This window comes from Rattus norvegicus, chromosome 8, assembly GCF_036323735.1.
Source record: "Rattus norvegicus strain BN/NHsdMcwi chromosome 8, GRCr8, whole genome shotgun sequence".
Classification (NCBI taxonomy): domain Eukaryota; kingdom Metazoa; phylum Chordata; class Mammalia; order Rodentia; family Muridae; genus Rattus; species Rattus norvegicus.
The window spans coordinates 118,081,512-118,104,868 of NC_086026.1; the positions used below are offsets into that span (position 1 = coordinate 118,081,512).

Consider the following 23,357-nt stretch of genomic DNA (forward strand, 5'->3'; position numbering starts at 1 on the left):
TCATCTACTTCAGCAGGCATACCTAGCTTCAGCCTCTGCAACCTTGAGACACACTTTTTCCAGTATTAGGGATTTGTGTAGTCAAATACTCTATGGCTGAGCTAAGTCCCCAACTCCTATAAGAACACAGGAAACCGGGGTTGAGGATTTAGCTCAGTGGTAGAGCGCTTGCCTAGCAAGCGCAAGGCTCTGGGTTCGGTCCCCAGCTCCGGAAAAACAAAACAAAACAAAACAAACACAGGAAACCCTGCTTCTGTCTGGGTCTGGATCATACTCTCTACATCTCTCCCAGTTACTTGAGAGTAGAGTGGGCATCTTTAGAGAGTGATGGGGAGGGCTGGAGAGATGGCTCAGAGGTCAAAAGCACTAATCACCCTTCCAGAGGTCCTAAGTTCAATTCCCAGCACTCACATGGTGGCTCACAGCCATCTGTAATGGGACCCGATGCCCTCTTATGATGTGTCTGAAGACAGCAGCAATGTATACATAAATAAATAAATCTTAAAAAAAAAGGGATGGGGAACAAAGGTAGTTAGGAAACAGGTATTTGGAAGTATGGCTGGAGAAATGGCTCAGTGGGTTAAGGGCTTGTGCTTGCTTGCTGAGCTTCTAGAACGGTTTCCCAACACCTACACGTTAGGCAGTTCATAACTGCCTAAAACTCCAGCTTCATAGAATTTGAACCTCTCTGTCCTCCTTAGGTACCTGCAACCTTCACATCCCCACACTTCCCAGGCAATTATGCCTAGCGAAGCCAGAGGCCCCTGAAGCCAATTACATGAAGGTAGTACTCCGCTTCAGAGTTGGGAGTTAGGGTTAGTAGGGAGTTACTGGAGAGTCCTAACAACATGATCACAATTGAGGACACACTATGAAAAAGGCCATGTGCTGGTGTTGGCTTTGTAGAATTAGCAGAGTTTGGGGTCTTGTAGAAATGGAAATGCTAAACTGTGTTGGTGCTGTCAACTATGACGGCTGGAGGACCTACCTGGTAGGTATGGAGTATATGACATGATTGTGTTGTGTCTTTATTGTTTGCAACACTGTTACTGCTAAACCCATGACATCATTCTGTATATTGTTAGCCTGTGCCATTAAGACTTGTTTATGCACCTGCCTGACCCCCTGCTATGATGGGTTTTGCTGCCTGCTACCTAGCTTTTGTACTTGGTCATTTTTCTTGGATGTGGTACTCCTATGGGAAGGCTGACCTATAGGGCTAGGGCCATACAACTGTTTTCATTTCCGCTTTATGTAAGTCATGGCTCCTGAGGTCTGATTAGACAGTGTTGGCACCTATTGCTTGTGACATGGCACCGGAAGAGCTACTGTTTCCCACTGGCTGTTACTGAGCTGTTGGGACTGTAAGGTTTGAAGTGAGTCTTAACTACTGGGAGACACCCCCCATCCTCCAAGTGAGACAGAAGAACGGAATCCAAACCAAACACAAGAGGTTTATTTTACCAGTGTGTCAGTCAACACTCAATCAGCCCCTCGTGGTGAGTGACTAGAAGGTGACTTCAAATGGCTATAACAAGTAGTTTTTATACTTTTTAGGGGTACAAGTTACATCAGTAAGGTTACAGTTTAAGCTTATTGGCTAAGCATATTGACCTTTGAATCTATTGGTTAGCAAGACATGCATTCAAACTCTGTCTTGGACCAGAGGGTCAGGTGACTACCAGTCAGTACATTCTGTGGTTTTTCAAGAACGTTCCCACTCCTAAGAACTGTGGGTGGAGAATGGAACTTGGCCCAGCCTTGGCCCCAGGCAGGCAACTGGTATTTTGCCTAATCTTGACCTGAGGCGGTGGGTGTAAGACTGGTGAAAGCCCCTTAGGGTCCTTCTGCTCCATGTTGGGGGTAGGTTAAGAGACTAAGTAAAAAAGCATAGGTTTTGGCCCCATTCAGGAGACCATTGCCAGAGGTGCAGGGCTTGGTGATGGCGGCTACTGATTGGAAATGAGTCCTTGGATGGTATCAGGTATCAGGAATTGAGGAAACATTAGCAGTGGCAGCTTGTTTTGAGGCAAGGTCTTACAATGCAGTTGTGGGTGGCCTCATCCTCGTGACAACTCTGCCTCTGTCTTTCAGTTGCTATGACAGCAGGAATGTACTGCTACGCCTGGCCAGGTGCTCTGTATCGCTCTGGTCACTACGGGCTGCTTTGTGTTGTGCCCTGGGCTTCTGTACCTGCAGACTTGGCGCAGTGCTGGGGTGGCCGTGGCTTTGCTTGGTATCTGTCTGTGATAGCTGTCCTGCATTATTTTTCCAACTCTCAGACCTGGCCTTTCCCATGCTGTACATAGGGTAAAGTGGAGGCCTTAACATACAGGATTGGATGTGTGGCTCAGGAAAGAACCTGGCAAGGTGGTCGTTATGGGAGAGCTACGTGTAAACCTAGACATGACCCCTCCTCACTGTGCAATGTCAGCATAAAGCAGGATAGGGTTACAGCTTTATCAATCTCCTGCCAGGTCCTTGACGATGCAGAAGAACATCAAGGCTTCCCAAGAGCCTCAGCTCTAATTCTGCATTTGGGAATTTCTTGACTGTTCTACTAACAGTGGCTGCCTTTCTCACTTTCCACATGAAAAACAACTTGTTTTGTCTTAGTCAGCAAATCTTGGAAGTTAGAAGACCATGGAGGACTCCAAGCACTACAGCAATTATTATGATTACCGCATCCCTGTTTCACACTGTCCTTACCTCAGAAGTTCTACGGAGGGATGTACTTGTGAGTTGTGTTTTTTTGCCAGTGTGCGTGATATCTGTCTGCTCTGAAACAGTTAAATGTGGCCCTAGATTTTACAGTTTTTATTAGAGACCAGGCTGGCCTCAAATTCACAGAGATCAACTGCCTTAGCCAGAGCACACAGGGAATAAAGGCCTATGCCACTATACATGCTAATTTATTTTATTGCATGGGTGTTTATATTAGTTTATATGGGTACCAACCATATGTGCGGTGCCAGAGGGGGCCAAAAGAGGGCATTGGATCTCCTGGAATTGGAGTTACAGTTCACTGTGAGCCATCATGCAGGTGCTGGGAATTAAACCTGATCTTTTCCAAGACCATGAGCAGTTATTAATTGAATTTGAAAATATAAAAGTGTGTGTGTGTGTGTGTGTGTGTGTGTCTGTCTGTCCTCATGCAGTAGTGTGAGTCAGTTCTCTCCTGCCACTATGTATGTGATCTAGAGATATAGAACCCAGTTTGTCAGGCTTGTGCACAAATGCCTTTACATGCTGAGCCACTCACTAACCCTTTGTGTTTTGAGACAGGTATTCCTATGTTGTCCAGGCTAGCCTCCAAATTTTTATCCTTGTCCAGTTTTCAGGGGAAGTCCACTGCACTGGACTCAGCACAAGATTTCTCTTTTAAAAATGAGGTATCTGGGGGCTGGAGAGATGGCTCAGCGGTTAAGAGCGTCCGACCGCTCTTCCAGAGGTCATGAGTTCAATTCCCAGCAACCACATGGTGGCTCACAACCATCTGTAAAGAGATCTGATGCCCTCTTCTGGTGTATCTGAAGACAGCTACAGTGTACTTATATATAATAAATAAATAAATCTTAAAAAAAAAAAAGAGGTATCTTTTATTTTATTTTTTAAAGATTTATTTATTATGTATAATGTTCTGTCTGCATGTATGCCTGCCCATCAGAAGGCGGCACCAGATATTATAGACTGTTGTGAGCCACCACATGATTGCTCAGAATTGAACTCAGGACCTCTGGAAGAGTGGCCAATGCTCTTAAGCTCTCAGCCATCTCTCTAGCCCAAGCATTTTTTTTATTTTTAATGATATTTTTCGTTAAAAATTCATTTTACCTCCAGGTGGTAAGTGGCACATGCCTTTAATTCTAGCACTTGGGAGGCAGAGGCAGATAAATCTCTGAGTTCAGGAACAGCCTGGTCTACCCAGTGAGTTCCAGCACAGCCAGTACTACACAGAGAATCCTTGTGTCAAAACCAAAACCAAAAATATTTATGTGTGTGAGTGTTTTGCTTGTGTGTCTCTGCACCACTTATGGGCCCAGTACCTGTAGAAATCAGAGGAGGGCTTTAGATCACCTGCAACAGGCAACACATATATTTCAACCATTTCCTTGGTGCCAGCAATTGTATCCAGGTTCTCTGGAAGAGCAGCCAGTGCTCTTCTTAAACGCTGAGCCATCTCTCCAGCTCCCAGAATATCTTTTATCTATTCCTTGACAATTTCATATATGTAAACAATGTATCTTATTTATATTAATTAATTTATTTTTGAGACAGAGTCTCATTATGTTGCCCAGATGGGCTTGAACTCAGGAAATTCATCTGTTTCTGCCTCTGGAATTAAAGTCTTTCCCAGCAACAATGTATCCCACTCCGGAACACCTGCCTCTTACTACCCCTAGAAACCTCAACAGGTTTGTTTTGGTTACCCACTTGGTCCAATCAATGCTGCCTGTGGCATGTTGTGCATCTGTTTCACATGATATTTTAAAGAAATAACAACTTCCTATGAAGTCGCTCCTGGTCTTTCCCTTCTCTCTCCTTGCTGTGCCCTAGTACGCACCTAAAAAGCACCAAGTTTATGTGGTCCCTAGATAGGTCATTTTATACATTCTCTACGGTGATCTGGACCGGGAAATTCTGGGAATTCATTTTATTTGTTTCCATGACAACTCCAAAGCTGTGACGTTGAAAAACGCGACCGGAACTCACTTGTACTCTCCAACAACAGATAGAGTCGGATTCCTAGGGCTGAGAGAGAAGAGGCCACGCCTGAGTCTACCAGCAGTTTTGTTGCTAAACAGTTTCCCTTTCCTTGCCCAAGGCAAATTTTCTAAAGTCTCAAGGACCCAACCCTGCCAACCGCTTAGAACCGGGAAGGCGGAAGCTAACTGCCCGGAAAAGCCAGTCCGGTCGCTCTCCGGCTCATAAATGGCGTTGACTAGTTGGCGGGCCCCGCCTCTTTTCACTGAGGAAGGCCACCATTGGTTCGCTTCAAAGCTTCGTATTCTTATTGGTCAATGAGCAAAGGTCGCTGTGCAGATGGGCCCCAAAGTTTCTTTTGGTTTCCGGTGTCCCTGCTATGGCTACTCCGGATTCGCTGGCGCTGTTCACCGGCCTTGGCCTTAGCGAAAACAAGGCCCGCGAGACTCTCAAGAACGCGGCTTTGAGCACTCAGCTGCGCGAGGCGGCGACCCAGGTGCGAGTCCCTTTCCCCTTGGCCTTAGCTGCCTGCTGTGCTCCAGAGCAACGTGGGACTGGGTCCAGATCCTGATTTGCTCCGGGTGTCCCGCTCTTGCCTTGTGGGAAGAGGAAAACACTTTAAAGTGTTTGATCCTAACTCACTGGGGATGGGTCTTTTTCCCTGACCCCCCTGACTCCAGGCACAGCAGACTCTAGGGTCTACCATCGACAAGGCTACTGGGACCCTGCTATATGGCTTGGCCTCCCGACTCAGGGATACTCGGCGTCTTTCTTTCCTTGTGGGCTATATAGCCAATAAGAAGATCCACACTGAGCTCCAGCTGAGCGGTGAGACCCCTGCCTGTTTTACAAATCCACCTTCAATCTCTCCCTTACCAAGACTTCTGTTTGCTTTTTCTGTCAACTTCCCCAGTTGCTTTCTGGACATCAGGTTCTGGACAGGACCTGGGGCGTGGAGGGAGAGATCTGGTATGGATCGGAGAATTACCACAAAGAGAAGCCTGCTTCAGAACACATGCTTCCCTTTTCTATGGCCTCAGGCTTCTTTCCAGTGGTGTCAGGGCCTAACCTCTTCGGTATCTTAGTAAACAAAATAGTTACGTTTTCATGGTACTCAGGCTCTATCTATCCACTTCTTGGAGCTGACTTTGTTCAGTTAGTTGCTTTTCCTTTTTCAGCTGCTCTTGAATATGTTCGGAGTCATCCCCTGGATCCCATTGATACCAAGGACTTCGAGCAGGAATGTGGTGTTGGTGTGGTGGTGACACCAGAGCAGATTGAGGAAGCTGTAAGTCCTTTCCTGCAGGTATCTGACCCTGCAGAAGAGTGGTGTAACTTCCCTACCCAGAGCTAGAGGGAACGTGTTGGTCTCGAGAATGTTTCTGAAGAGGCATTCGGTAACCATATGGTTTGGCTTTCTTTCTGCAGGTGGAGGCCACCATAAATAGGCATCGTCCACAGCTCTTAGTGGAACGGTACCGGTTCAGCATGGGGCTGTTAATGGGTGAGTAGAATCTGGGGCAGGGAGTTACTTGCAGTTTTATCATTTTGGCTGTTTCTTCCATTTTGGCCACATATGGAAAGAGAGATAGCAGGGTGAGCAAGGAACACCTTGCTGGTGTTCTGGCCATGCCAAGGTTCTGATCCCTGTGTCAGCTGGACCTTCTTTGAGGAGGGGAAGATGTACCCCATTTTCCCTCCTTGCAGCTTCTTATATCCATACTCTTAGGAGAGGCTCGGGCTGCGCTCAGATGGGCAGATGGCAAAATGATCAAGAACGAAGTGGATATGCAGGTGGGTACCTCGCTACGTATGGTGGGTATGAGCTACAAGGATAAAGGGAAAGAGACCCTGTCCTTACTCTGACAGAGAAAGTAGAGCCCAGTGTGGGGGGGGGGTAGCACCTGACTTGTGAGGGTGAATCACTTTATTGTGAAGCTCTTTCCTCTTCTCACAAGTGCATGATGTGGCCTTTATCGATATGCTGGCAAGTGATCACAAGAGGACAACGACTGAGGTAGATTGTTGATTGTGATGCTGGGCCCATATTATTTCTCTGTAAATGGCAGCAGCTGCTTTCTGGGCCCAGGGTAAGTCCTCAGAAAGGAAAAGTATTCAAGACCAGTAGAAACATGTGAAGAAGCCAGCTGGGCAGAGGCAGGTGGATCTCAGTGAGTTCTAGCCTGGTCTACATAGTGAGTTCTAGACCAGCCAAGGCTACAATGTAAGATCCCATGTCAAACAACAAAACGTGATGAGATAGATCAGGATGGGATGGGTAGGCTGGCCAGCAGAAAGGCCTGGAAGCCCTTGGTTGGTGGGGAAGGACTCCATCAGGAGATTCTTGAGAGAAGACACCCTTGTCTCTGGTATCTATCTGCTTAGGTCCTCCACCTGCTGGGGCCCAAAATGGAAGCTGATCTGGAGAAGAAGCCCAAGGTGAGGCTAGGAGTTGTCCAAGCTAACTGGGGTGAAATAGAGAGAGACAGACTTACAGCTGGAGAAGGGAGTGTCTGAACCCATTTCATCAGCAACTCTTTCCCAGAATGAATGATGCAATTTCTGTGCTTTTCTTAGGTGGCAAAGGCACGGCTGGAAGAAACAGACAGGAAGACAGCAAAAGATGTGGTGGAGAACGGTGAGGACCCTGAGGTTCCTATTCCACTCAGCTCCAGACTTCTGGTCATTCTAGCTGAAGGGCCTTACATACAGGCTTCTCCAGCCCTCCCTGTAGTCTCAAGATTGGGATTCCTGCAGTTTCCTTCATTTCCTTTGCTTAGAGGCCTGAGAAGTTTGCCTCATAGCTTTTCTCTCCGGGAATTGGAGGAGAGAGGTCACCTCAGACCCAGTTTTAGGATATAAGTAGCAGTCATGGATATTTTCCCGAGTAGGTATGGTATCTAGAAGACAAGAGCTGGTCATTGGGGGTGCACACCGTTAGTCCCAGCACTTGTGGGGCAGAGGCAAGTGGATTTTTGGTTTTGTTGCCAGCCTAGTCTCCAGAGTGAGTTCCAGGACAGCCAAGGCTATACAGAGAAACCGTCTTGAAAAATCAAAAAGGAAAACAAAAACCAGAAGACAAGGTTCCTGATTTCTTTCCTGCAGGTGAAGTGGCTGGCCAGACCCTGTCTCTAATGGAGCAGCTCCGGGGAGAGGCCCTGAAGTTTCATAAACCAGGTATGGGGGGGCGGACCTTGAAGCTCTGGGGTGGGCTGTTGATTAGCATTGGAGCCAGGCCTATAGAGTCAGGATCCTGGGCTGACAGCCTGCTCATCAGATTTGTTCTGGCAGGTGAGAACTATAAGACGCCAGGCTATGTGACCACGCCACATACCATGGATCTGCTAAAGCAGCACCTGGAGATCACTGGGGGACAGGTGTGTAGGGATATGGCCAGGCAGACCCTTGTTTGAGTGCCTAGGCTGCCTTGTCATCCATTCCCATGGCCACCCTCAGTGATCTGAACTCTGGTCTCATTGCTTTTATTAAATTCCTTTTCTTAGGTACGAACCCGGTTTCCCCCAGAGCCCAATGGAATCCTGCATATTGGACATGCCAAAGCCATCAATTTCAACTTTGGTTATGCCAAGGTAAGCATGTGTCTATGTCCCTGGCGAGTGATATGATCACTGTCTACTCCTACGACTGCATTCCAGAAAGGTATATTTTTGTCTTGCTTTTTGTAGCTGATGACAGAGCCTCTAGAGGAAAACTACATATAAGAGGTCTCGGCAGGAAATACCAGGTTTATGGGAAAAAACTAAAGTAGTTCTTTTTTTTTTTTTTTTTTTTTCCGGAGCTGGGGACGGAACCCAGGGCCTTGAGCTTCCTAGGCAAGCGCTCTACCACTGAGCTAAATCCCCAACCCCCTAAAGTGGTTCTTTAGGTAGGGTTTCACTGTATAGTCCAGATGGCCTGGAATTGTAGAGATCACGTGCCTCTGCTTCCCAAGCACTGGGATTAGAGGTATATACCTGTAGGGCCCATGGAAGATACATTTATTTAACTTTTCAATTTATTTTTTGGTGGTCATCAAAAGACATTAATTTAAAAAGTAGTCCTGGGGGCTGAAAAGGTGGCTCAGTGGTTAAGACCAATTGTTGCCTTGCCATTAGTTTTAGTTCAGTTCTCACCCATATGGTAGCTTGTAAGTATCCATACTCCAGTGTTAGGGGATATTTTCTTCTGATACCTTCTTCTGACCTCTGAGGGTACAGCACACATACATGGTGTGAGCACATACATGTAGGCAAAACACTCTGAAAAAACACATACATCTGAAAGAAAAATGGTATTTGTGTGTGCAAGCACTCATACACACTCATGCTGTTGCACATATGTGGATATCAAAGACAAACCTTGGGGAGTTGGTTCTTTCCGTGATAGCCTTTGAGAATCTCAGGTCATTAGGCTTGTGTCTACTACTTTTATCTGCTGAACTATCTCATTGGCTGCATTTTGATAAGCTGGAGATCTGAGAGTGTGTGGCTGATGGTGTGGACTATAGGGTTGATGGATGTGGTCCTTTTAACTCTTTTAGGCCAACAACGGTATTTGTTTTCTGCGTTTTGATGACACCAACCCTGAGAAGGAAGAAGCGAAATTCTTTACTGCTATTTATGACATGGTGACCTGGCTGGGTATGGCTGGGTTGAGGCCTGGGCAGAGGCGGTCGGGAGTGGATCTCTTTTGTGGGCCATGGCTTTGCCAGGCAGTGTTTCTTGCTAGCTGTTCATTCTGTGTCTCTATCACTCCAGGTTACACACCTTACAAAGTAACATACGCTTCTGACTATTTTGACCAGTTGTATGCCTGGGCTGTGGAACTGATCCGTAGGTAATGTTTGCCCGTAATACTGAGCCTGGTTAGCTGACCAGATCATGGACCACCTGCACATTCATGTCTTGTCTTCCCAGGGGTCAAGCTTATGTTTGTCATCAGAGAGGGGAAGAGCTCAAAGGCCATAACCCTTTACCTTCACCATGGAGAGACCGGCCTATTGAGGAATCCTTGCTGCTCTTTGAGGTGGGGTCCCAGAAAGGCAGCTTGGTTTGTGTAGGCCAGTGTGCCAAGGATGAGATGCTCCTGTGTTTAGAGATAGCCTGAGCTCCTGTTCTCCTCAGGCAATGCGAAAGGGCAAATTTGCAGAGGGTGAGGCCACGCTTCGAATGAAGTTGGTGATGGAAGATGGAAAGATGGACCCTGTGGCCTATCGAGTCAAGTATACGCCACACCATCGCACAGGGGATAAATGGTATTCGTTGGCATGGGAGGGGTGGTGAGGTAGCAGGGCTGTGGATTATGGCAGAGGGACTGGTTGGTGGACTCGGCTGCCTATGCTTCACAGGTGCATCTACCCCACCTACGACTACACACACTGTCTCTGTGATTCCATCGAGCACATCACCCACTCACTGTGTACCAAGGAATTCCAGGCTCGGTGAGGAGGCTGAGGTTATGTAGTGGGTAGAGCTAGGGGGATTCGAGAGAGAGTGTGTGTGTGTGCATGTGCCTTAGTGTATGTTGAGTTCAGAGGACAACTTGTGGAAGTCAGCTTTATCCTTCCACCAGATAAGTTCCAGGGAACCAACTTGATTCCCCAGAGTTGGCATTAAGTGTCTTTACCCACTGAACGTCTTTGCTGGCCCTCATGCCTTTCTGTGGTCTCTTTCTGACCCTGCAGATGGCTAGCTCTAACCATGTTCTTCCATCTTAGACGGTCTTCCTACTTTTGGTTGTGTAATGCACTGGATGTCTACTGCCCTGTCCAGTGGGAATATGGCCGCCTCAATCTGCACTATGCTGTTGTCTCAAAGCGGAAGATTCTCCAGCTTGTGGCAGCTGGTGCTGTTCGGTAGGTGTGGTCACTGGGTTCACCAGAGGTTGCAGCTCTAGTGGCATGTGCTCTTAAAGGCTTTCTGACCACCCTCTTATCCACAGGGACTGGGATGACCCACGGCTCTTCACACTTACTGCCCTACGACGACGGGGTTTTCCACCTGAGGCCATCAACAACTTCTGTGCTCGGGTATAATTCAGTAGGCTTAGTGGGTGAAATCGGACTAAGTGTGGCGGTTTGTAATTATGGCTATGACTAATGAGTTTTCCTGACAGGTGGGGGTCACAGTGGCACAGACCACAATGGAACCTCATCTTCTGGAAGCCTGTGTGCGTGACGTGCTGAATGACACAGCCCCGCGTGCCATGGCTGTGCTAGAGCCACTACAAGTTGTCATCACTAACTTTCCTGCTCCCAAGGTGGGTCTACCTCAGTGTGTGTGTGTATGTGTATGTGTATGCCCAGTATCTGGGATAACAGATATCTGTCTCCTGCTGTAGCCCTTGGACATCCGAGTGCCAAACTTCCCAGCTGATGAGACCAAGGGCTTCCACCAGGTTCCTTTTGCTTCCACTGTCTTCATTGAGAGAACGGACTTTAAGGAGGTAAATGGTGTTTACTGCTATGTCTGTTTTTCTTTTTTTTTTCTTTTTCTTTTTTTTGGGGGGGGGGGGCTGGGGACCGAACCCAGGACCTTGCGCTTCCTAGGTAAGCGCTCTACCATTGAGCCAAATCCCCAACCCGCTATGTCTGTTTTTAATAGCCATCTCCTTCCTGCTTTACATGAGCCAATCCCTGACAGGGAGAAGCCTTGCTCTTGGATGATCTTTGCAGCTTCTTTTCTTTAGGAGTCAGAACCAGGCTATAAGCGCCTAGCCTGGGGCCAGCCTGTGGGCCTGAGACACACTGGTTACGTCATTGAACTGCAGCATGTTGTCAGGGTAAGAGACAGCTGCAGTCTTTTTGTACAGTGCCTGCTGGGGCCAAGCTTGTGTGGAGCAAATAGTCATCATGTTGGTCCCTGGTCTGACAACATCTTCCTCACTTCTAGGGCTCCAGTGGCTGTGTGGAATGCTTGGAGGTGACCTGTAGACGAGCTGATGCTGGAGAGAAGCCCAAGGCCTTTATTCACTGGGTGTCACAGCCTCTGGTGTGTGAGATTCGCCTCTATGAGCGACTGTGAGTGAACTTAACTAGCATTGGGACAGTCACAAGATGGGAATTGCTTGCTGTGGCTCTCTAGCAGGGCCTGATTTTCACCCTGTCTCCAGATTCCAGCACAAGAACCCTGAAGACCCTGTCGAAGTGCCTGGTGGATTCCTAAGTGACTTGAACCCGGTAGGCTCTGGAATGTGAGGTGAGGGTGGTGGGCTTTTGAGCTGGATAGCCACTTGGATTCTCTGTCTGCAGGCATCACTACAAGTGATTAAAGGAGCGTTGGTGGACTGCTCTGTGGCTTTGGCAAAGCCCTTTGACAAGTTCCAGTTTGAGCGCCTTGGGTACTTCTCTGTGGATCCGGATAGCCATCAAGGACAGGTGCTTAATTCACCTCCCTCCACCTTGGCAGTACTGTAGGTGGCAGCTGATAAACACTCTCCCTACCTCCCCTTAGCCTTCTCCAAATAAGGAGGGAGGGATAGTCATGCATTACTTTTCAGTTAAGTCCATGCACAAAATGTTACAGGGCTCTAGGGCTCTAACTTTTTTTTTTTAAGATTTACTTTGAGTACACTGTTGCTGTCTTCAGACACACCACAAGAGGGCATCAAATCCCATTAGAGATGGTTGTGAGCCAACTGTAATGAGATTAAACTCAGGACCTCTTCTGGAAGAGCAATCAGTGCTCTCAATCACTGAGCCATCTCCAGCCCTGGCCCTAACGTTTTTACTCTTCAAAGCAGCAGGCATGCTTAGAGTTTGTCATAATTCTCATGAAACTAAGGCACAGCACAGTTATCTAGTCCTTTATCTGATATTACAGAGATACTGAGAACCATGCATGATACCTCACCTCCTTGGTGACGAAGGGCAAGAGGGCTGGTTCTGGGCCGTTGGTCATTTCTCTTCCGCTGCCTTTCAGGTTGTCTTCAACCGAACAGTCACACTCAAAGAAGACCCAGGCAAAGTATGAACTGAATACATGTGGCCCTACCTCATTCTGGAGGCTGGGGGTGCCCTCACCACCCCACACTCCATTTCAATAAAGAGTAATTAAATCCCCCTGCAGTCTATGTTGTTTGTCTTTCTAGTATCTGAGGACCCTGGAGACATGGTTTGCGAGCTGGCAGTGGTGGCTCTCGTATATCTTCTGGAAGAATGGCTTCCCCAGAAGACAGCCAGTCACAAAATCACTACTGCACTTCCTGGTTCTTAAAGGCAGGTGCATGGCTGCAATTAGGTCAGCATTTCCTATATGAACCTGGGAGCCCCAGACATGCTATTGCAGTTATCAGCTCTATGGAAGGATCTAGTTTTGTGTCTCTCTGGCTAGTCGGATCAAGAGACACATGATCCCCTGTATGATCATTCAGAACAAAACCTACTATTTAAGCATAGTTAACTAAAGTATAAATGTTGTGGCCTTTCAAGTTTGGAGGCCCCAGAAGACTCCCTGGATTCCTATTAACAGTGCTGAGATGGGATTCCTGACCATACCAGCCCTTAGGTTGGACTCCGTCTCAGAAACTGACTTGTGAGGAGTTTGAAGATGAGAGTTTGCTAGGACAGGAGCAAGTGCAGAAGGCACAAAGGTCTTCCCACAGGCTGAAGGCTTTCTGGGTTGCTGTGAGCCGCTGGTGAGGCTGTAGCTGAGTGCCTGCAGCTTTAAAGCCTTGCACATTTTCCCTGTATACAAACACTAGGCTACCCAAGGCCCGCTTTAAGGTGGACCTGACTGGTGAACTTATCTCAGATGATAGCTGATGGTGGGTGTTCCTGAAGCTGTCTTTTCCAGTAAGTACATCAACACCCTGAGCGTTTCCCAGAGGCGGTACAATTGTTAAAGTTGGGCCCAGCTTAGGGGTTTGAGAGGGGGCCACCTTAACCACGAGGCTGAGCTAGGCCCGGCCCCGCCTTGCGTGGAACTGTGCAAGTAGAGGAGGCGCTAGCGGGACACCGTAGGTGGGTTCAAGAAGCACGCTTGTAAACCTAGGACAGGGGCAAAATACCCCCGAGATACTGAACCCCAGGCCTAAGCTCCGCCCCGCATGGAGGGGTGTCAATGGGCGTGGTGCTCCTTCCCACAACGAGGGGTACGCTCTCAGCTCCAGCAGTCTCCCTCTAAGTCCGAAGCGTTCCCTTTAAGTCTGAGCGGTAGCTCTCGCGGGATCCGACGCTTCGACTCTCGCGAGAGAGGCATTCGGCTCCCATTGGCCGTGAGGGTTGAATGTAAGATGGCGCCCAGGGAGCTGTGAGGAGAAAATCCTGTCGGTCTTGGAGCAGCGGTGGCAGAACCGAGGCCCCAGGCGGTGAAGCGGGGCCGGAGGGTAGAGTGGAGGCAGCGGCGGCGGTGACGTCGCCGGGTGAGGGCTCTGGTGAGGGCGGGAATGCAGCAAGGCTGTGGGTCTGGGGCAGCAGGCCCACCCCACACAACGGCGGGCGGGGGCGGGCGGGCCGCTGCCGCTGGGCCCAGGCGACCTCGGGGCGGCTTCGGTACGGAGAACGTCCCTCGGCTCGCGTGCCTCCGCCCCGCGGGTGGGGGAGGGGCGAGCCTGAGGTTTGGGTGGGCGCGGCGGCACGAGCGCGCGCAGAGGCGCGCGCGCAAGAGCGTGTTTTTTTTTTTTGCGCGGTAACGCGCGCGCTGTGCGGTCCTCCCGTTGCGCGTAGCCGCCCGACGTGCGCGTTCCCGTTGGCTCTCAGCTGTGGCCCGTGGGCTAGAACGGCTTCCGGGGCGCGCGCTTCCCCGCGACCCCCAGTTTTGTGGCGCGCGCCCTGCTGTTGGTTTGGTTGCTCGCGCTGTCCGGAGTACGCGCAGGACGCCCCTTCCGAGAGGAGGGTCGGCGGCCTGGCTGACGACCGGCTTGCTGAGTGGGGAAGGTTGAGGGTTGGGCCCTTGCCCTCGTGACGTCCCGGGCAGCGGTGGCCTAGGTCTGCGGAGAAACATAGCGGCTTTGCGGTCTGGCTTGCGGCTCCGCTCCTCCGTGAGGCGGACAGGATTGCTTGTACTAACCGAAGAATGCTGTTACTTAAGCGAGGCCCATGTACTGGGTGGGTGCTTGGGGAGGGTGCTACTCTGCTTGGGAAACCGAGTCCTATTGGCCCGAGAGGGCATTGGGTCCCCAATGGGTTTCCTCACCTTGTACTGGTGCATTGTGCCGAGGAGAGAAGGTTAACATTGCAAGGCCCCGCTTTTCTTCCATTAGAAACCAATTCCTCCATAAGCGCAGTTGATACACGTCACCTCTGTGCGCTCCGGAAAGAGATCCTCCTATGTGTATGGTATCAAACCCTCCAAGCTCTAAAATTCCGCTTTAAATCCTGACTTAAATGCAGCCTTTTTTTTTTTTTTGTCACCCCCGCGTGGGTGGGAGGGGCTTGCTTTTTCTGTTCTGGATAAGGGCTGGTTCTTAACCTTGATTAACTTGATCAGTGCTTTGCCTTTTTTTTCTTTGTAAATTCTGAAATATCCAACAGAAAATTCTAAAATATGCCTGTGTCACTATAAAATCTATGTAACTGAAGTCCTTCTCAGCATTTTTTTAAAAAACATTTTGATCCAGTGCTGTGATCTGCTGTCTAGGAAATTCTAGGTTTGTGATGGAGAATACGCAGCTCTTTTTTTCTAAGACAAAACATCTGCTAGTTTATTTTACAGTTTTCTTACATTAAAGTTGAGAGAAAGCAAGCTAAAAGGATTGTTGCTTTTAGTAGCAGTCAAATTGGGTAGTAATGACTTTTTAAAAATATACTGTATTTTTTTAAGAACAAAGTTAAAACTTAAAAAGAGGCTGAGGATGGAAGGAACTTCTTTGTTCTATCTTCTTCAGAATGTTAGAAGTCTTAAGAACTCAGGACAAGCAGCAGACATACATGCAACATGGTGACTGGTGAGTTAAAAATCATTCATCGCTGGAAGTATGTGTGCAGTCCGTTACCCCAACCCTTTGGTAATACTGACATTTTACAAATTTTGTCATTCATTCTTGGTGTTGTCTGCCAGATACTGCTACTTACTAGAAAACCGCTGATGAGGGAAACTGTATTTGTTCATCAGGCAACGGTCCTTAAAATCAAGTCAATGGAACATTCAGGATTAACATTGCAAAGCATCAACTAAGAACCTAAATGGCTTTCCAGAACAACAGAAACAATACAACAACAAAATCTGTCTGTTTGTTGACAATGTGTTTATAAACTTTTTATACCATTTAAGCTTTCTTATTCTGGATTGCCTTTTTTTTAAAAAAACAGAAACAGTGTTTCCATCAACTAGTATTATTTACATGGTAGATAACTTCTAGTTCTCTGGGTTTTATACTTCTCCAAGAACTTACAAAGTTCACTTCTGTTTACAAAAGCTTGTGTTAATGTTTCAAACAAAACCTCAAGGAACAGTTGAATTTTGTTGTGAATGTTGTTGTGAATTTGAGTTACTTGAAAAATCAAAAATGGGTTGGGGATTTAGCTCAGCGGTAGAGCGCTTGCCTAGCGAGCGCAAGGCCCTGGGTTCGGTCCCCAGCTCTGAAAAAAAGAAAAAAGAAAAAAAAAAAAACCCAACACAAATCAAAACCCAGTTAGGGACTTTGGGTGTGGCTGTTCTCTTTCATAGCAGCTTCAAAATCAAGGATGTCTACCTATAAACTTGCATGCTTTTAATCAGTAGTGGTTTGTACTTGGTGTGCCTTGCTTCTTACCTCTGTGCTTTTTAAATGGCCACGCTTTTTCTGTGAATATTTCTGAATTGGCCTCAGAATGAGGTGTGTTACGTGAACACCTGTTCTTTACTTTGCTCTCTTGGATTTAGTTCCAGGTTTAAGACCTCTCTTAGCTTCACTATTTTCCCTATAATACTGTACTGTAATTTCTGTTTTTAGCAGGTTTTCTGTCTGTCTGTTGTTTAGTGCAGAGGATTGAACGCAGAGTCTTGCACATGCTAAGCATGCGCTTTACACTAAACAACTGCTCTGGTTCTGGGTTGTGATTTGTCTTTTTAAACTGACTTGGTTGCATGAAGAAAAAGATGTAAATTTTTGCAATCTTCAAAGGGGGAAAGAAATGGTTCTTTACCCTCACTAAGGTTTAATAACTAAAGGTGGATGAGATGTGTTAGAAAGCTGGTTCTTTTTTTCTTTGAGACTACGTTTTAGAAATTCTGACCTGTTGCAGTAGAACATGGTCATGGAACTTCTGGTCATGCCTCTTGCCTTTACAGTCCCTGGTGTTGGGATTATAGGTGTGCTGCCCACAGATCCATTCTGTGTGGGTTGCAGATCAAACCCCGAGGTTTGTGTATGCTATACAAGCACACTGTAACACCCGCCTTAAAGTTGTCAAAATACTTACACACTGTTTACAGTTCGGATTAGTGTAACTGCCTCTAAGAAATAGAATGTCATCAACCCCTTCCCTCTCATTAGTGTTTCAGTTCTTGGAGACAAACTTATTCTGATTCGAATAACAATCTCAATAATCTCAATCTCATATTCTCTCTCTCTCTCTCTCTCTCATGTCTATGGGTGTTTTATGTGCATATATGTCTGTACACCATTTCATGCAATGTCTTTAAAACTAGAAGAGATTAGGGTGTTAGATCCCTTGGGACTGGAGTTAGAGCCTGTTGTGTGCTGTTATTTGGGTATCAAACTCAGGGTCTCTTGAAGAGCAGCCAGTGTGCGAACTACTGCTGAACAATCTCTTCAGCTGGATAGACTTGTCTTTGTATTTAACCACCTTTGTATCTCTAAGGCATAGCTTTTGTTTTGAATTCCATGTAAATACACATTATGATTATTGTTTTCGAGACAGGATCTTAATATGTTACGTCTGGCTTTTCTGGAACTCACCTTGTAGACCAGGCTAGCCTTGAACTCATAGGCTATCTCCCTGCCTATGCCTCCCGAGCTTAGTTTATTATTGTGTTTCCCTGTTTTGTGCAGCTGTAGTAGTTGATGTTCATTTCTGTATTGTCTTGTGGATATTTCATTAAGTTTTCTATCTTACATTGGTAAACTTCTAAATTGCTTCGTTTATACATATCAGTGCTACTGTGAATATTTGCATATATTTGGATGTCATATACGTTATTTTCAACTTCACAAGCCAGTGTAAGTGGTTGTATTAATTTATAACCCATTAGTATTTAATTTTTTTTTTTTTTTTGGTTCTTTTTTTCGGAGCTGGGGACCGAACCCAGGGCCTTGCGCTTCCTAGGTAAGCGCTCTACCACTGAGCTAAATCCCCAGCCCCAGTATTTAATTTTTAAAAATTTACTTGGGGTTTGGGATTTAGCTCAGTGGTAGAGCACTTGCCTAGGAAGCGCAAGGCCCTGGGTTTGGTCCCCAGCTCCGAAAAAAAGAACCAAAAAAAAAAAAATTTACTTATTTTATGTATGTTAGTACACTGCTGTCCTCAGACACACCAGAAGAGGGCATCAGATCTCATTACAGATGGTTGGGAGCCACCATATGGTTGCTGGGAATTGAACTCAGGACCTCTCGAAAAGCAGTCGGTGCTCTTAACTGCTGAGCCGTGTCTCCAGGCATTGATTTTAAATTCTTGGTTGAAAGTGCGTGTTATTTAAAAATAGAAACATGATGGAGTGGCCCAGGAGAGAGTTTCTTTGACAGACTTTATAATGGGTTAGCATTTGTAAGAATAGAACTAAGTTTTCCACTCTGCGTCTTTGGCAGTGACACCTTACTTTTTAAGAGGTTTGAGGCTCAAAAGAGGCAAGACTGAGGTGACTCAGACTATAGTCTCTTAGAAGTTTAAAACCGGGGTTGGGGATTTAGCTCAGTGGTAAGGCCCTGGGTTCAGTCCCCAGCTCCGAAAAAAAGAAAAAAGGAAAAAAAAAAAGTAGTTTAAAGCCTCAAAAAAAACTTGGCTAGCCCAAAAGTAGTGAGTTAATTGGTTGCAGTTAGTCACAGACTGAACTTGTCATACCCTCTCTTAGTGCTGTACTTGACTAGTCAAACAAACAACAGAAGGCAGAAATGAATGACTCTAGGTGAGTACTGGAGTCATCTCTTAATACCTAAAGAGAAGAAGAAAGGAATTAGTGAAAGTGCCCTTGGAGATACTTTTTGAATAATCTTTTCCATGAATCTCATTGTGTTCTGGTCACAACATAATAGCTTGTATATTTAACTTGGTCAGGCATTGTGCTAGTACTAGCACTAGTGAACCTATCAGTCTGGTAACTAGCACATGACAGTATTGTGGGTCTGCTGACTGGAGCGTTTGTCTTCTACAGTGTCCTGCAAAGCAACTAGACTTGAGGTCTTTAGAAGCAAATGCTTGTTTAAGGACTACCTACTATGAACTAACTCTACTGTTTTCTTGTTTTCTATTGTTAATTTCATCTGACTTCCAGGTACTGGGGCTACTCAGCCTATTCTCATAGCTTCTGGATTTTAGAAGTCTTAACTTCTTTACTGCTTCTCACCGGGTCTTTAGCTTAGACTCTAAGGCACTAATTAGGAGTCTTTTGTCTCTGAGTGTTTGTCTATTGTGGAGGCTCAGCCTTTGTGTCTTGTGTGCAGCATCTTAAAGAATTTAACACCATTATTATGTAAATTTTTGGGACTGGATGATTTTGTTAAGAGTTGAAGATTTTTAGGGCAAAGCATATTACAAAAGAATTGTTTGCCCTACTGTTGTAATATAACCATAAAATAGAAAAGGATGACTTATTAAGTATCTTTCTGTCAATATAATTTATGGAAAATACAGTACAGTATTATACAAAAATTTATCAGCTAATACTGTTCTGATTTTTTTCCTTTTTTTCCCTCTTAACTAATGATACTAGGACATGTAAAATTGTATGAGGGTCCCCGTGTGCCCCCCCCCCCAAGCTGGGGACTGAACCCAGGGCCTTGCGCTTCCTAGGCAAGCGCTCTACCACTGAGCTAAATCCCCAACCCCCATTTTTTTTAACACATCCGATGTATGTTTCTGTGTCAGGAAATATTTTCAAAATTGTATGTAGCATTGAGGCAAGAAACATCTCTCCCTCATTCCATTGTGACATGGCTTTTTTCTTAGTTTAATTGAAATTTTTTTGGAGTCAGACTGATGTGTTCCAGGCTTGCTTAAAACTTGCTCTATAGGGGTTGGGGATTTAGCTCAGTGGTAGAGCGCTTGCCTAGCAAGTGCAAGGCCCTGGGTTCGGTCCTCAGCTCTGAAAAAAAGAAAAAAGAAAAAAAAAAAACTTGCTCTATATTATAGGTTAACATGTTTTCCAAAAACAATTATGGTTATATAGATGGCAGTGGGATTTTATTGAAAAGTTAGTAGGGATTTTGTTTGTTTGTTTGTTTTTTTGTGGTTTTTTAAGACAGGCTCTCTCTGTGTAGACTTAGCTATCCTGGAACTTACTGTATAGATCAGGCTGACTTTGAACTCAGAGAGATAAAGTTTCTACCTCTTGAGCACTGAGATTAAAGGTGGGCACCACTAAGCCTGGCTCACAGTATTGCTTTAAAATACACTTGGAAGCTAAGCCTATGTGTAGGGACTTGGATTTGATTTCCAGTCCGCCAGAACTCCACAGTCGGTGATAGCTTGTCTCAAAGGAAGTGTGTGTGTGAGAGTGTGTGTGTGTGTGTGTTTCTGTCTGCCTGTCTCAAATGAACTCTTGGGAGAGTTTGCCATATATGTGATATGTGTGTGTGTGTGTGTGTGTGTGTGTGTATGTATGTATATGTGTATATGTGTATGTATATATGTATATATGTGTGTATATATGTATGTGTATATATATATATTTTTTTCAAAACAGCATTTGTTTGTCAGGTTGAAGCTAGCTTGATGAACTTGTGTTTGTGGGATGTTGTAGTGGGATGGGTAGTTTTGAAGTTTGCAGTGGCCTGGAAACAGAGTCTCTATAGGCTACCAGCATATCCAGTGTGTTGTTTTCTTCTCTTTGTGGAAATAACTGTGTTTCTATAATATAAAGGTCTGTTGTGTTGTTATTTTTCTTTTTAAATCATGGGCCAGGTGTGATGCTATACGCCTTTAGTCCCAACACGTGGAAGACAGAGACAGGTGGATCTCCAGCCTGCTTTACATAGTGAGCTCCATGCCAGCTAAGGCTACAGAGTGAGACTCTCAAAAGGGTTTTTCTGTTTCTATATATCTACATGCAGGTGCCCACAAAAGGCAGAAGAGGTCATTGGGTCCCTTGGAACTGGAGTTAAGTTGGTTCCAGCACCTGACAGGTTCTGTTAACTGCTGTGCCATCTCTCCAGTCCCATTGTTACTGTGCTTATGTGGAGAGAAGTATTCACAATGTATGCATTATTTTAAAGAATTGTCATTGGATCATTCTGTTTGAAAGCACCCAAATATAATTAGTATACTATACTTACATGTCGTCCCACAGAAATGTCAGTGAATTAATAGCCAGAAGACTATTTGGTTTTCTTTGGTTTCACTTATTGACTCTGGGTATGTAGTTCTAGTCTTCCCAAGAAGTACACTATTTGAAAAAAATAGTACCCTTATTTTTCTTGAGTTACAGATGTGATAGGAAGAATTTTTTTTAAAGATTTGTATATTTAATTTACATATGTGAGTGCTCTGTTTGCATATACACCTGTATTACCAAAAGAGGTCATTACAGATGGTTGTGAGCCACCTTGTGGTTGCTAGGAACTGAACTCAGGACCTCTGAAAAAACAGCTAATGCTCGTAACCACTGAGCCATCTCTCCAGCCCTAAGTTTTATTCCTATGCTAGGTGGTACAGTGGCACACACTTGATGTCCCAAGTACATCTCAGCACTTGGGAGGCAGAGGAAGGTAGATCGCTTGAGTGCCAGCCTGGTCCACAGAGCATGTTCCAGGACAGCCAGGACTATCTTGTCTCGGAAAAACCATTTTTTTTTTTTTATTCAACTGTGTATGTGTCTGCAAGTGTCATGGACTCTCCTGAATCCAGAGATATAAGCTGCCTCTCATGGGTGCTAAGATTTGAACCTGTACCCTCTGTAAGAGCAGCAAATGCTCTAAATTACTAGGGCATCTCTCCAAGTCCTGGAAGAAGGAATCGTAATTCTTAATTCTTGTTAAAAGTATATAAGAAGCACCTTCCATATGTGAACTATTTAGAGCTGAATGGGACACAGTTTTACAGTTTTGTCTGCCAAGAGTTTTAGAGTCAGATGGAAGACAGTAGATGGTTACCCACAAATGCGACTGTAGATATAGAGTAGAACATCTCATCAGTGAGGGAGAGGAATGACTCAGAAGAAAAAAATTAAGTTTCCAGACATCTGAGACCAACTAAGAGCCCTTTTTGGCAAGAAGCTTCCCTTGGCTTGTTACTCTATTACCTGTGACTGCTTTTGCCCTTGGGTTTGTGCTGCCTAAAAGAGGGTAGTGCAAAGACAGTGTTGACAGACAGCTTAGTAGCTACAGGTCACTGTGCTTTTGTTGTCCTGTCTCTAAACTTTTTTACATTTATTACTTACTTATTTTTGTGTGTGGATACATGCCAGGACACGTGTGTGGAGGTCAGGGGACAATTGTGGAAGTTGGTTCCTTTCTTCCATCATATATGTCATGGGAATTCAACTCAGATCATGAACAATACAGGCATCTTTACCCTTGAGCTATTTTGTTGGTCCCTTTTTTCTGAAAGTCATCAGTTGCTTTCATTGGTTTTGCAGATGACCGTGAACTTCTAGTTCTCTGGACTTGCTAAGTGTTGAAGTTACAGATCTGCAACATCTTGTCTTTTATGTAATGTTGGGGACAAAACCCAGGACTTTGTATGGGCTAGGCAAGCATGTACTCTACCAACAGAGCTATGTCCCCAACTCTTATTTTGTTTTTTTGAGGCAAGATTAAAGAATGTAGCCCAACCTGGCCTTAAACTCACGATCTTCTTGATTAGGCCTCATGAGGAATTACTGGATTGTGGTCTTCCTGGGCCCAGGTCATTTTTGTTTAAGATACTTGATTAAAAAGTGCAAAATTGATTTCCGGATTTTGGTACTTATTTAAGGAACTAGTCAATTCCTTCCAATTTGTTTTAGATTTATTTATTTTTATTTACGTGGATATGGGTGTTTTGTACCCATGCCTGTGGGTACCATGTGCAAGCCTTGTGCTACAAAGGCCAGAAGAGGTTGGCAGATTCCTGGAATTGGAGTTTAGGGGCTTGGGAGCTGCCATGTGGGTACTGGGAATACCCCAGTCTCTGTAAGAGCAGCCAAGGTTCTTAACTACTGAGCCATCTCTCCAACCCCATTTCTAGTTATTTTAATAAAATTAGTCAATATTATATGGTACTTTTTCTCAAATATTTTTCCGAGCACTGTAAGTGATATTTTATTCCTGTTTAATAGAAGGAAAAATATTGAAGTTAACTAGCTTCTAACACTCGATGTCAGAGTGCAATTTGAAACAAAGCGGTATGGTTCCAGAGAGTATGTTTTAGTCATGCTGCAAAAGAATGTGAGCAATGTATGGAAAATGAGATCATTACTTTTCCTTTTTCATCTTTGCCTTTTAAATATTTTATTTATTTATTATATATTATGATTACACTGTCGCTATCTTCAGACACACCAGAAGAGGGCATCAGACTCGTTTCAGATGGTTGTGAGCCACCATGTGGTTGCTGGGATTTGAACTCAGGACCTTGGGAA

The 23,357-nt window shown here is 45.5% G+C and overlaps 2 protein-coding genes across 12 annotated transcripts in view; both read left to right on the forward strand.

Moving 5' to 3' along the window:
- Positions 1-4,731: 4,731 nt before the first annotated feature.
- Positions 4,732-12,763, forward strand: Qars1 (glutaminyl-tRNA synthetase 1). The gene is made up of 24 exons (NM_001007624.1): positions 4,732-5,200; positions 5,385-5,532; positions 5,883-5,992; positions 6,133-6,208; positions 6,434-6,498; positions 7,090-7,143; positions 7,282-7,342; positions 7,810-7,881; positions 7,996-8,081; positions 8,208-8,294; positions 9,245-9,344; positions 9,462-9,540; positions 9,621-9,729; positions 9,828-9,958; positions 10,052-10,144; positions 10,421-10,558; positions 10,645-10,732; positions 10,819-10,962; positions 11,044-11,148; positions 11,392-11,484; positions 11,595-11,722; positions 11,815-11,881; positions 11,954-12,079; positions 12,624-12,763. The coding sequence occupies exons 1-24, from the start codon at positions 5,084-5,086 to the stop codon at positions 12,672-12,674; spliced, it is 2,328 nt and encodes a 775-aa protein (NP_001007625.1). The 5' UTR covers positions 4,732-5,083; the 3' UTR covers positions 12,675-12,763.
- Positions 12,764-13,923: 1,160 nt separating this feature from the next.
- Positions 13,924-23,357, forward strand: part of Qrich1 (glutamine-rich 1) — a 39,567-nt gene continuing 30,133 nt past the window's right edge. Inside the window, exons 1-3 of one of the 11 annotated variants that reach the window (XM_063265252.1) lie at positions 13,924-14,064; positions 15,529-15,588; positions 20,851-20,994. The gene's annotated coding sequence lies outside the window, so the exon portion shown is untranslated. Of the gene's footprint in view, positions 14,077-14,399; positions 14,750-15,464; positions 15,589-20,850; positions 20,995-23,357 lie in introns of those variants that run through there. The other 10 variants (XM_063265253.1, XM_063265251.1, XM_006243745.5 and 7 more) reach the window with 10 other exon arrangements.